The 13,371-nt window shown below is 43.4% G+C and overlaps 1 protein-coding gene across 7 annotated transcripts in view; it reads right to left on the minus strand.

The window, feature by feature from the left end:
• The window catches only part of DZIP1 (DAZ interacting zinc finger protein 1), a 53,194-nt gene that overhangs the window by 17,725 nt on the left and 22,098 nt on the right, over positions 1-13,371 (minus strand). For all 7 annotated transcript variants that reach the window (XM_081214496.1, XM_081214495.1, XM_081214494.1 and 4 more), the window contains 4 exons: positions 7,583-7,723; positions 6,846-6,894; positions 5,300-5,356; positions 2,936-2,992 (listed from right to left, as the gene is read on the minus strand). In XM_081214496.1, coding sequence (XP_081070622.1) covers positions 2,936-2,992; positions 5,300-5,356; positions 6,846-6,894; positions 7,583-7,723 — 304 coding nt within the window. The remainder of the gene's footprint in view (positions 1-2,935; positions 2,993-5,299; positions 5,357-6,845; positions 6,895-7,582; positions 7,724-13,371) is intronic.

Here is a 13,371-nt window from a genome sequence, read left to right on the forward strand (position 1 = left end):
AGGCTCTTACAGCTTGTTCAGCAATCTACTCAACATATCTGACATTGACTGTATGGGAGAAATGCATTTTAAACTACTTTCAAAAGAACTTTCGGAACACAGTCTATTAGTAAATAGGAGTCCACTTTAATTTTGAAATGTAAACATGGCCCTGCAAAGGAGCATGTAATTCCATCCATGTAACACAACTGGTGAACATCAAAAAGGTGCTTTCGTATTTGTTATTCAGCATCAAGATTTTAAAGTTATACAAATAAAGAAAAAAAATGTGTACCTATGTGTGGCAAGGGATGTTAACTAGACTTTTTTTTTTTTTTGTGGTACGCGGGCCTCTCACTGTTGTGGCCTCTCCCGTTGTGGAGCATAGGCTCCGGACGCGCAGGCTCAGCGGCCATGGCTCACGGGCCCAGCTGCTCCGTGGCATGTGGGATCTTCCCGGACCGGGACATGAACCCGTGTCCCCTGCATCGGCAGGCGGACTCAACCACTGCGCCACCAGGGAAGCCCCTCAAATCTCTTTTGCATACTCTATGCTCAGCCCAACAATTCGTCTGCACCAATAACTCACATCCAGTGCTTTCCTGCCACGTTTTGCTCCTACTTTTTGCTTTGTCTCAGCTGAAAGGAGCATGCCCCCTCCCTGGGGCAACCCATGTCTTATAACTGACGGCCTCAATCCAGGAAAATTCCAAAGTGCCCACCCCAGCTCTAAAGCTCCTGGTCAGACTTGCTGAGGCCTCCGCTGCAGCTGCATGTGGGATCAACATCCCTTTAACGCCCAACCCTGCTTCTCTCATAGGTGTTGTCTGAGAGCACTGCCCAAATGACACCCGCAAACCTCCAGCCCAGAGTCTGCGTCTCAGGGAACCCAACCTCAGCCGGTGAGTAATCATGAGATTTCTCATGGTAAAGGACCTCATCAAGCTTTGAGATAGAACAAAAGGAAGGACAGAGAGGAAGTTGGGCTAATTAATGCTGTGCGATACGTGACCAGCCCTCCCTGTGCCCCTGCCCCCCAGCACCTAGGGAAGCTGCCACAGCTGGGGGTGGCCAGGCAGTGGGCCGCCACCAAGCCTCCTCCCCTGCCCCTGCCCATTGAGATGCCCACAAATCAGCTTTGATCCCAATCCAAGGGTTGTGGGCCTCGTGCCAGGTCTGGCTGGCATTTAAAATGAGCATTTCAATCCCAACAGATGCCAGCAAGGGGGCATGGCTGATTCAGGCCAGGGTCCACACAGAACACAGTGCTCTAGGACTGATAGATTTGTCAGGACCCTGGAATCAGCCCCAGAGAGCATTACATGCCGACTGTATGTGTCCTTTATCGGGTACCAAAAATATAAAACGAAGAAAATATGGCCCTCGTGTAATGCCAGATAGGAGGCTAACAAGAACAAGGTGGGAAACAAAAGAAACTAAAACACGTGTTGAGGTACAAAAAAGAAGTAGCCAGCAATGCCTTATAAAAATCAACCCTACTACTGAACAGCACAGGGAACTCTATTCAATACTCTGTAATGGACCTATACGGGAACAGAATCTAAAAAAGAGTGGAAAAAAAATCAACCTTAGGGCTTCCCTGGTGGCGCAGTGGTTGAGAGTCCGCCTGCCGATGCAGAGGGCGCGGGTTCGTGCCCCGGTCCGGGAGGATCCCACATGCCGCGGAGCGGCTGGGCCCGTGAGCCATGGCCGCTGAGCCTGCACGTCCGGAGCCTGTGCTCCGCAACGGGAGAGGCCACAACAGTGAGAGGCCCACGTACCACCAAAAAAAAAAAAAAAAAAAAAATCAACCTTAAAGAAGGAGGCAACAGAGAGACTTTAGACCTGACATAAATAAAATGAATAGAGAATAATTGCCAGAGATAATTTTCTCATATCTTCAATATTAAAGGAAGTTTCTATAGGTCAAACATACAAAGGAAAAAACCCTGCATGTTCTAAACACTTGTAAATAATAACATCCAATATGTGAAGAATTTATGCATTACGTATTAAAAACACATGCCAAAGGGAACCGATCCACCTGAAATGATCTTAGGAAAAAAGTAAGGGGCAATAAACACTTCATGAATCAGTCAGTGAGTAAAAAGGATAATTACAAAAGGCCATGATATATGGACCAAAATATTTCTGAAGACAAAAAAGTCCAACTCGACTGACCACAGATTTAAGTCCTAACTAACAGGCTAAAAAGAGAAGTGGAATGAAGTAATCATTAGATTCCAGAAGCATTTGTAGGTAAGACAGGAAAAAGGTGGTCCCCCTCCCATCCTAATTCATTTAATATACAGCAGACTTTAGGAAAACAATATATTAAACAGATACTATAAAAACTGTTAGCACCTTAGCTGTATAAAAATAAAACATGTCTATAAATATTCACCCTGTCTACTGGATCATGTTAATAATAATTATCAGTCTGTGGCCTGGTCCAAGAACTGGATCCTGGCAGCAGTTTCATCCAGTGGTTCCTACTTTTTTCTTTTGGTTTCCATCACATGTCTTTTCTAGCTTTTTTCCAACCAATCACTGAAACTGTTTGTTTAAAAAAGGTGACTTGCTGCCACATTGAAAGTTATAAAAACAGTCACATATGCCCTGTGGCATGTGCTGGTTGGCTGGTCTAGTAGAAAGTCATCCTCTCACCCAATACCTACTACTTTCTCCCAAATATCATAAATGATCCAAGTACTACCCAGAGTTAAAATCTGTACCTGTGAGCCCAGCAATAGATACATTTTATACTTTATGACTGGTGGGTATGATCAGTTCACAGTAACTTTACATAGGAAGACTGCAGTTTTATTAACTGTTTTGCATTCACCAAAATGTTTTGTTGGCATAATTACCCCACACAGAAGCACTTTCAGTTAATAAGTTACCTAACTCAGGGGAGAAACTGTACATAGAACGCTGAGGCTTTGCTGAAACTTACCATGTGCCATTGTTAGACTTGACTTAGCATCCAAAGTCTGTGGGGCTGGGGCATTCACTGAAAAAGCATAAAAAGAAAAAGCTCACAGTGTTCTGTAATTATAGCATCAGCACCTGAACATGATGATAACCAAATATTCATCAAATTAGTCAAGATATATACAGACGATGAGGGACAAAAGACAAAAGATATTACCAACTAAGCTAAACCAATTTCTAAATAACAGCCTATGGAAATATAACTCACCCGCTTAAAATATACAATTCAGTGGGTTTTATCATAGTCAAAGAGGCAAACTATTATATATAGGATGGATAAACAACAAGGTCGTACTGTATAGCACAGGGAACTAACTATATCCAATACCCTGTGATAATCCATAATGGAAAAGAATATGAAAAAGAATATTTATGTATAACTGAGTAACTTTGCTGTACAGCAGAAATTAAACACAACATTGTAAGTCAACTATACTTCAATTAACTTAAAAAAATACAGTCACAGAGTTGTACAACCGTAACCACTATCTAATTCTTGAACATTCTCACCACATGTACACCTCCCAAAAATACCCGTATCTATTAGCCCCATCTCTCCCTCCCCCCAGCGCCTGGCAACCACTGATCTACTTTCTGTCTCTATGGATTTGCCTATTCTGGTCCTTTCATATAAATGGAATCATACAATTAAATATGTGGTCCTCTGTGATCGGCTTCTTTAACTTAGCATCATGTTTTCAAGGTTCATCCATGTTGTAGCATGTGTCAGCATCAGCATGTATTTTTATGGCCAAATAACGTTCCATTGTATGGACAGATAACATTTTATTTATCTTTTCATTAGTTGATGGACATTTGGGTTGTTTCCACTTTTTACCTATTATGAATAATGCTGCTATGAATATTCATGTACAATAAACCAATTAAACAAACTACCCCAATCACTGGGCTGGAAGACACGGTGAGAAGGCATTAATTCAGCCACAGCCTTCAGAGAGGAGTATACCTGATTCAAGTAAGACTGAACACCCTGTACTTCAAAATATCTCAGAAAATTAGATTCTACAGCCTCTCTTCCAATATTTGACAATTCCTATCTGAGGTTCCTCTCTCAACTATTTATTTATTTGTCTATTAGTTTACTGACTCTTTCCCTAGCTTATTAGAATAGATCTTTAGTTCGAATCCTATTCTAAAAAATACTGTTCACAAACTTCAGCTACCCTATAGGCATACAATTTTGTCTTTACAATGGCTAGTGTGAAAGTATTCAACTCCTAACTATGGGTAAACTGCTAACAATTCTGGAAATATGGCCTTCAAACCCATTTACAACTTGCTAATCTGGATCCAGGTCTGGTAAACTACAGCCTGTGGGACATACCAGCCCCTACCTGTTTTTGTAAATAAAGTTTTATTGGAACACATTATTGTTCCAATATTGTGCTAAGTATAATTAAAATATGAACAATAATAATTGAGTCTTTTAAATTTCCATACGTCTCTGAAATGCTTCTGTTCTCCCCTCAGCTCTCCTCCTGGCACTTAAACTACCCTCTCCTCCTGAGCACCTCTCAGCCTCTTCAGCTTCCAGAAGCAACATCAAGAGGCCGCAAGCAGCAGCTGAGCAGTTAAAACAATTAGCTCTTTCCAGTCAATTGTGCCAAATTCCCAAACACGCTCATCAATGTCCTTTCATCATCACAAGTCCTGGGCCCATATGAACAGTTGTTCAGTGCCCGGCCTCAGTGCAGGCCCTCTCCCCGGTAATTCAGATCCTGTACACATGCTTTCTTGAATGGAAACAAAAATATTTCAACTATTTATTATTAAGAAAACAATCTGTCCATTTTGAACTGTACAGATTATGTCTTTTTGGATTCTGGCCAAATCCTGACAGCTCCGGAAGACAGCTGTGCTGAGCTGACTTCAAGGGAGTGACTGGTGGGACCATCGCGTCAAACCCTGCAGCACTGGGTCTCAGTGATGCCAAAATGTGGCGGCCACGACACACAGTGTGGTGGTCGCAGTGTATGACCTTGGGAAATCCAAGAGTACAAACTGCAGCGATGCCGAAGAACTTTTAGTTGTTCCTTTATTAGGCGAATAAGGTTAACAGGTAAGGTAATAAGGTAATAGTAAGGTAACAGGTATGGCTAACCCAAATCACCACAAAATCACACGGATATTTACAATATTGGGTTTTAGAACTAGGTCAAATCTGGGAACCAAAATAGATCATTATATAATCTCCAAACACACTGATGTTCAAAGAAATGTCTCTAAAAACAGTAAGTAGAAGTTATGTATGGGTTTAGCACTTTAAAAATATCTTTAGAACCCCGAGACTATTATAGAAACTTACTAGGTACAGTTGGGGTAGTTGGCTTAGATTCAAAAGTTTGCGAGGTTAAAGGATTCCCTGAAATAACAAAAAAAAGTAAATTAATAACAAAAATCACAAGCTATGGGTTATATTTTGCTAGTGCATATCCTAATATTTCCCCCCCCAAAAAACAATGATATTTACCAACATATAGCGACTCACCCAAAAAAGATGTTTAACATACATCTTTTAAAGCTAACTTTTTTCTAAAATTATTTTCCAAATGTGTATGCTGTCTAAGTAATTATACAGTTATTCCTCACTACCTGAACTCTTACTATTCCAAGAGAAGTTATAGGGAACCACCACCCTTCCCAAACCTTTATCTCAAAACGAGGGAAACAAGTGTGTAGGTCACTGTACAGGCATACGTCATTTTATTGCACTTTATTGTATTTCGAAGATGCTGCATTTTTTACCAATTGAAGGTTTGTGGCAACCCTGCGTTGTCAGGTGATGGTTAGCATTTTTAGCAATACGGTATTTTTTAATTAAGGTATGTGTATTTTTTTTAGATATAATGCTATTGTATGCTTAATAGACTACAGTATAGTATAAACATAACTTTTATTATGCACTGGGAAACCAAAAAAATTTGTGTGACTCACTTTATTGTGATTATTGGCTTTATTGCAGTGCTCTGGAACTGAACCTGCAATACTTCCGAGATATGCCCATGTCTCCCATGGCCCCCAGAGACAGGGAGGAAACCCAGCTCATAACACCCATTATCAATCCCCAGTTGGCATCCCTCAAGTAAACAAAGATGCCTTAATAACCTGAGATGTACAGGAACCAAGACCGGAATCACTCGGAAGAAAACCAGGCAAAAGGCAAGCTTTACGCTGTATTGGGAGACCCTGCACTTCTGGCTCCCAGCCCCGCTTCTGGACTAGCTCTTGAATGAAACGGAGATGGATGGCTGTCACTGCTACCATCAGTAGGTTGTATATCCCCCCACTATACTTAGAACAAACCCTTAACCCCAGCCTACCACAATGCAGAATCATGCAGCAAGCCTCTACAGCACTTTAGGGTAATTAAGAGTTTAATATTAATAACGATAGCCAACACTCATGAGTGCTTAACAGGTGCTCTTTATACATGGTCTCCCATTTCATCCTTGTAACAAGCCTATGATGTAATTACTACTAATATTCCAGCTTTAGAGCTGAGGAAACCGGGGCAGAGGCTCACAAAGCTACATAGTGCCAGAGATGGGCGTTGAACCCGGTCTGCCCCCAGACTCTGTACTTTTAATCATAAGGCATCTTATTGCACATCCATCCAGAGGTACAGTTACTAAGCATGTATTATGTGCATAACGATATTCTGATAAAAAGGATACGAGACCATTCTATGACAGTTTAGGTATTTAAAATTCTTCAACTCTCTGGGTTGTGGTTAGCACAACTTAGCACACCTTAGCACTCATGAACCATCGCGGCCCAGCATTCTTCTGAAGTCCAGCACACGGTTAGGGAGGCCCGCCTTGCCTCCAGCGCTGGGATCCTGGTCCACTTACCTCTGGGTTCACCGACACCGTTCAATGGTTTACTGGTAAACTCTTTAATCTGCAAAGAAGAACAGTCTTTCAGTGATCCATGTCTGAACTAGACAGGGACATACTGGATAATGGACAGATACCGTACTCAGTAAATGAACCTTTTCACTAAATCCTCCAAAGACACAGGACACGTGGACTTTAATGACATGGAGGGAAACGTTTTATAAAAGCAGCATTTGGATTCAGCTGCTTCTTTTGGTAAGGAATTACCAAAAGGAATTTTAGCTACCTTCACATTTATTCTGAATTCTAACTGAATAAATCTGATTGGTCTACGGTATTTTAAAATACCTTTAAAAATTATTTTATTTACTTATACAAACAACCACAGGGAAAAAAATATTCTATCTCCTTTATCTTATCCAGCTTACAAGTGCTCTAAAATAAAAACACACGTTCTTGGGCTTCCCTGGTGGTGCAGTGGTTGAGAGTCCGCCTGCCGATGCAGGGGATGCGGGTTCGTGCCCCGGTCCGGGAAGATCCCACATGCCGCGGAGCGGCTGGGCCCGTGAGCCATGGCCGCTGAGCCTGCGTGTCTGGAGCCTGTGCTCCGCAACGGGAGAGGCCACAACAGTGAGAGGCCCGCGTACCGCAAAAAAACAAAAAACAAAAAACAAACAAACAAACAAAAAACACGTTGTTAGATAAACTGCACTGTTTACATAAAAACGGTGCCAATATATACTCCAAAATACCTGTTGTCTCTGCGTGATGATGAGCTCGTTCTGCTCCTGGAGGCTCTGCCCTAGCTCTTTTATCCTTTTCTTGTAGAATACATTACTTGTGTTTAGATCATCTATCATTGAGGCTCGAAGTTTCTCTACATGTGACAGGAGCTGGAAAAACCAATGAAGAAAGGCATTCATCTGCAAACTGCATGTAAATTTCTTCTTTTGGCAGTTTGTATATACATGCCGTACCTTCTTGCTGGCCTATGTTATCTACACACTGAATAACTCTCTGATCACCATGTATGAAGGCCCTGGCTATACAAGGGGCTTCATCTCTGTTCCCAGGGAGCTCATGGCCCAAGAAAGCCAACACTGATGATGTGAACAGCGGAGGGAACCTGAGCCGTCACATGAAATCACACAGGGACGAGCAAGGATAAGGATCAAGGCTTCTCCTCAGAGCAGCTCCAACCCCACACAGTACTGTTCTCACACATCCACATGCATCATCCCAGCTGGAAAGTGCACTCCCTGGGCCGCAGAGCCCACTTGAATTATTTTATATGCCCAGCAACTAGCATGGTCTCTGGCTCTTAGCAGGTTCTCAATAAATATTTACTGAGAAATGGTAGGTGGAGGGCGTTGGGGGTAGAGGAAAAGAGGAAGGGAGGGGGAGGGGGAAGGGAGGGAGGGGGAGGGGAGGGAGAGAGGGAACAGAAGGAAGAGAAGCAGAGAACACACAGATTCAGAGATGCACAGATTCATCTTTTGAGACTTAACCTCAGGGAAGATCAAATACTGAACAAGAATTCAAGAAGAATTTGTTTTCAATAATTTAAGGAAACATTCTTAAAACAACTTCGGAAGTTGCTTAAACAGAAGAGAAAATACCCTTGGTAAATGGCACTAGGGACATTCCAAGCCTACGGCCTGGAAACAGAGACAGGGATGTGCAGGTCAAACAAAGGGGGGTAAGTGTGTCTGAGAGGAGCACAGAGAGTTCCTGGAGCAGCATTTCCTAACCGGCGAGGTTTTTTTTTTTTAACAAACACTCAACACGTGTAGAGGTTGCGTTAAGCATTTCCTCTCGTTGAATCCACACCACAGCCTCATGGATCCAAGTTTTGACCTCGTTGTTCAGATGGGGAAACTCAAGTCTAGAGAGGTAAGTAGCTGACCCAAACGCAGACAACTTGAGCGGGAAGAGCCCAGCCTTGAACTTTCCTGTCTTCAAAGTCAACGCTTTCAAACTTTGTCTATGTCATGAAACGTATTAATGAATTGTACTTGTGGGCTTCCCTGGTGGTGCAGTGGTTGAGAATACACCTGCCAATGCAGGGGACACGGGTTGGAGCCCTGGTCCGGGAAGATCCCACATGCCGTGGAGCAACTAAGCCCGTGTGCGTCAGAACTACTGAGCTTGTGTTCTAGAGCCGGCGAGCCACAACTACTGAACCCGCGTGCCACAACTACTGAAGCCCGTGTGCCTAGAGCCCATGCTCCGCAACAAGAGAAGCCACCGCAGTGAGAAGCTCGGGCACCACATTGAAGAGTAGCCCCCGCTCGCTGCAACTAGAGAAAGTCCGCGTGCAGCAACAAAGACCCAACACAGCCAAAAATAAATAAAAATAAAATAAATTTTTAAAAAAAAAGAGAAAGAAAGAAATCACCAAATCAAAAAGTAACAAAAATGTACCTATCAGAATGGCCCAAATCCAGAGCTTGCCAATATCAAATGCTGATGAGGATGCGGAGCAGCAAAAACTCTCATCCATTGCTGGTGGGAATGCAGAATGGTACAGCCATGTGGAAGGCAGTTTGGCAGTTTCTTACAAAACTAAACATACTTTTACCAAACGATCCAGCAACTGTACTCCTTGGCATTTACCCAAAGGAGCCAAAAACCTATGTCCACACGAAAACTGCACACGGATGTTTATAGCAGCTTTATCCATAATTGCCAAAACCTGGAAGCAACCAAGGTGTCCTTCAGTATGTGAAGAGATAAATAAGCTGTGGTCCATATAAACAATGGAATGTTATTCAACATTATAAAGAAATGAGCTACCAAACCATGAAAAGACTTGGAGGAAGCTTAAATGCATACTGTTGAGGGAAAGAAGCCAGTCTGAAAAGGCTACATACTGTATGATTCCAACTATATGACATTCTGCAAAAGGCAAAATTATGGAGACAGTAAAAAGAATGAGGGGTTGAGGGGAGGGAGGGAGGGATGAACAGGCAGAGCACAGAGGATTTTTAGGTCAGTATTCTGTATGAGACCATAATGATGGCTGCATGTCACTATACATTTGTCAAAATCCATAGAATGTACAACTCAAGAGGGAACCCTAATGTAAACTGTGGACTTTGGGGGATAATGACATGTCAGTGTAGGTTCATCAATTGTTACCAATGTACCACTCTGGTGCGGGATGTTGATAATGGCGAAGGCTGTGCATACGGGGTGGGCAGGGGGGATTTGGGAACGCTGTGTATTTTCTCCTCAACGTTGCTGTGAATGTAAAATTACTCTAAAAATAATCCATTTACATTGAACAGAAAAACAATAAAATAACAACAAAAAAGTTAATGCTCTCAATCCATACACTGCAGGGTCTTCCCTCTGAAGCGCTCTGTGCTCACATGAGGCCGGACAAACAATACGTTGAACCAAGTTAAAAGGGTTTCCTGAGTAAGGACTAAAAAGAACCCTACCTATCCCAGTGGATGCTAAGAATCTTCCCCCAGGAGGACACTGTCAGGAACCTTCCCCACATTTTTACAGACTACTACAAGTGTACCCCCAAAAGCAGTTTGGGAAATCTGGAGTTGGAAAACAGAAGGAAAAGCCAATAAAAACGTACAGGGCTCTGGGTGGAGGCTGAGAATCAACAATATGGGGACTCACCGCAGGGCCCAAGCAGAAAAGGTACATAAGGAAAACTAAGGGATGGCATCATTTTGATACTGGAATTGAGAATTGACCAGAAAATGTGACAGTCTAAGAAAGAGATAGCCAGAAATTATTTCAAAAGGCTTGTGGCCCTGGAGCTCATTCCTTGTGACCTTCTACCATTTCAAGTTTTACACTTTTTCTCTACCAGCCACATTACCCCATCCTCCTCTCCTTTCACTGCGTGACCATTCTACAACCTCCCAAGCTCTAAGAGTCTTCTGTTGGGTGGAAAAGGGCATGCCATCATTTATCTGTAGTTCCCTTTGAACTCCTACCAATGTTATTTAAAAACAAAACCAAAAAAAGACTGCCAAGAATCTAGGTAAAGCAATAAAAAGTTGGCAAACGCAACTTCCCTTAAACAGAGAAATACAATATGTGCATTGTAGGAACAGGAGGCACCAATCATGTGGAATAATTAATAGTTTGGTCTCAGGCACAGATTACTAAACCTTATTGAATCTGCCTCTCTGTTAGGGTTTAAGAGAAATGAAGGAAGAAGCAAGCAGCTTCTGAACAAGCAAAACCAACAGACAAGGGAGCAGCGTAGCCTGGCGGTGGCACAAAAACTCCACGGTCCCAGCACGTGAGGTGAGGCACCTCACTCAGAAGCAGGTCAGGCCTCCCCTTCCTCCAAAGCACTGGCAGTCGGTCTTCCTCTCTGTATCACCACCCACAGTGGCCAAGTGTAAACCTCTACAACTTATACTGTACACTGTGTTCCAGCCAGAAGGCGACTTAAATTCCCACAGTTGCCTGGAACACAAGAGGCTTAAAGGAACGAGGACTAAAATCACCCCCTATTAATAAGGAAGCCTGAACTCTGTCCCTAAACCCCAATGCTCTAAGAATACCCTGAAGAATAAAAATAGAACTTCAAATTGTAAGAGCCGTGGTTCAAACCATGGATCCAAAACACAATCGTCTGGGGTTTGGTGGTGTTCTTATTGTTGTTTCCAAACTCTGCATGTCCCAGACTTACCTACTGAATCAGACCTTCAGCGGGTAGAGCTGGACACCTGTATTTTGGAAGAGACTCGGGTCATTCTGAAGGATGCCCCTGGATAGGAACTACTGCCTTAGAGCATCTCGAAGGAGAGATTCAACATTCTTACAGAAAAGCAACTGCTCTAAGTTGTCACTGGCTGTTCCCCATCTCACCTGGCTAAGTGCCTAAAGCATGAAAGGTGAGCAAGGCAGCGAGGCAGACAAGCAGGCCCTGAGGTTAAGAGGACCTGCTTCAAATATCACGTCACACCGATACACAGCTCTTTCCACCCTGTTCTTCTGAACTGTACAGTCAGCATCTCCCCATCCACACAAAAAAAGGCTGTGTGATCCCCTTGTTGGCCACCTATCGACCTTCTGCATTCATTCAGCAAATATTTAATAAGCACCAACCACATTTTAGACACATTGTCGGATGCTGAGAATACAATGGAGGAGTAAACAGAGCCCTTCCCTCACAGGGCTAGTGATCTGGTTGAAGAGACAGACAATAAACAAATAAACAAACTATTTAAAACAGTGTTGAGGGGCTTCCCTGGTGGCACAGTGGTTGGGAGTCTGCCTGCCGGTGCGGGGGGCGCACGTTCGTGCCCCGGTCCGGGAAGATCCCACATGCCGAGGAGCGGCTGGGCGCGTGAGCCATGGCCGCTGAGCCTGCGCGTCTGGAGCTTGTGCTCCTTGGCGGGAGAGGCCGCTGCGGTGAGAGGCCTGTGCACCGCAAAACAAACAAACAAACAAAACAGTGTTGAGAGCTACACCTGTGAAGCGATGAGGATAATAACAGGAGGGGACCAGCTCCCTGGATGGAGTGGTCTTGGGGTGACTTCAGGTCTCGTGAAGGAGGAGAATGAAGGCAGGAGAGATGCTCTCCTACTGGCCTTGAAGAAGTCACAGCCAGCCTGTGAACTGCGGAGCTGAGGGTCTCACTCCCATGGCTAACTGTAAGGAACTGCACGTCGCCAATCATCTGAACGGGCTTGGGAGGGGCCCCGGAGCCCCAGATGAGACCACAGCTCAGCTGACACCTTGAATGCAGCGTGTGAGACCCCGAGCAGACAACCCAGCCAAGCCGTGCCTGGACTCCTATCCCATGGAAACTGTGAGATAATAAATCTGTGGTAATTTGCTACACAGCAGAGAAAACCAAATCAGAGTGGAAGGAGAGAGCCACATAAAGAACAAGTGGAAACAGTATGGCGGTTCCTTAAAAAAACTAAAAATAGAATTACCATATGATCCAGCAATCCCACTCCTGGGCATATACCCTGAGAAAACCATAATTCAAAAAGACACATGCACCCCAATGTTCACTGCAGCACTATTTACAATAGCCAGGTCATGGAAGCAACCTAAATGCCCATCAACAGATGCATGGATAAAGAAGATGTGGTACATATATACAATGGAATATTACCCAGACATAAAAAGGAACGAAATTGGGTCATTTGTAGAGATGTGGATGGACCTAGAGACTGTCATACAGATTGAAGTTAAGTCAGAAAGAGAAAAAGAAATATCATATATTAATGCATATATGTGGAATCTAGAAAAATGGATGAACTGGTTTGCAGGGCAGAAATTGAGACACAGATGTAGAGAATAAACATATGGACACCAAGCGGGGGAAAGCGGCGGGGGGGTGGGGGTGGGGGTGGTGTGATGAATTGGGCGATTGGGATTGACATGTATACACTGATGCGTATAAAATTGATGACTAATAAGAATCTGCTGTATATAAAAAAAATTAAAAAAAAAAAAAAAAAAGTGGAAGGGCCTCCCAGCAGAGAAAACCATGTGTAAAAGGAGAAAAAGGCCACATGTTCTACAAATTACCAGAAGGCCACCG

Source organism: Mesoplodon bidens (genome assembly GCF_964165515.1).
Source record: "Mesoplodon bidens genome assembly, chromosome: 17".
Taxonomy (NCBI): Eukaryota; Metazoa; Chordata; class Mammalia; order Artiodactyla; family Ziphiidae; genus Mesoplodon; species Mesoplodon bidens.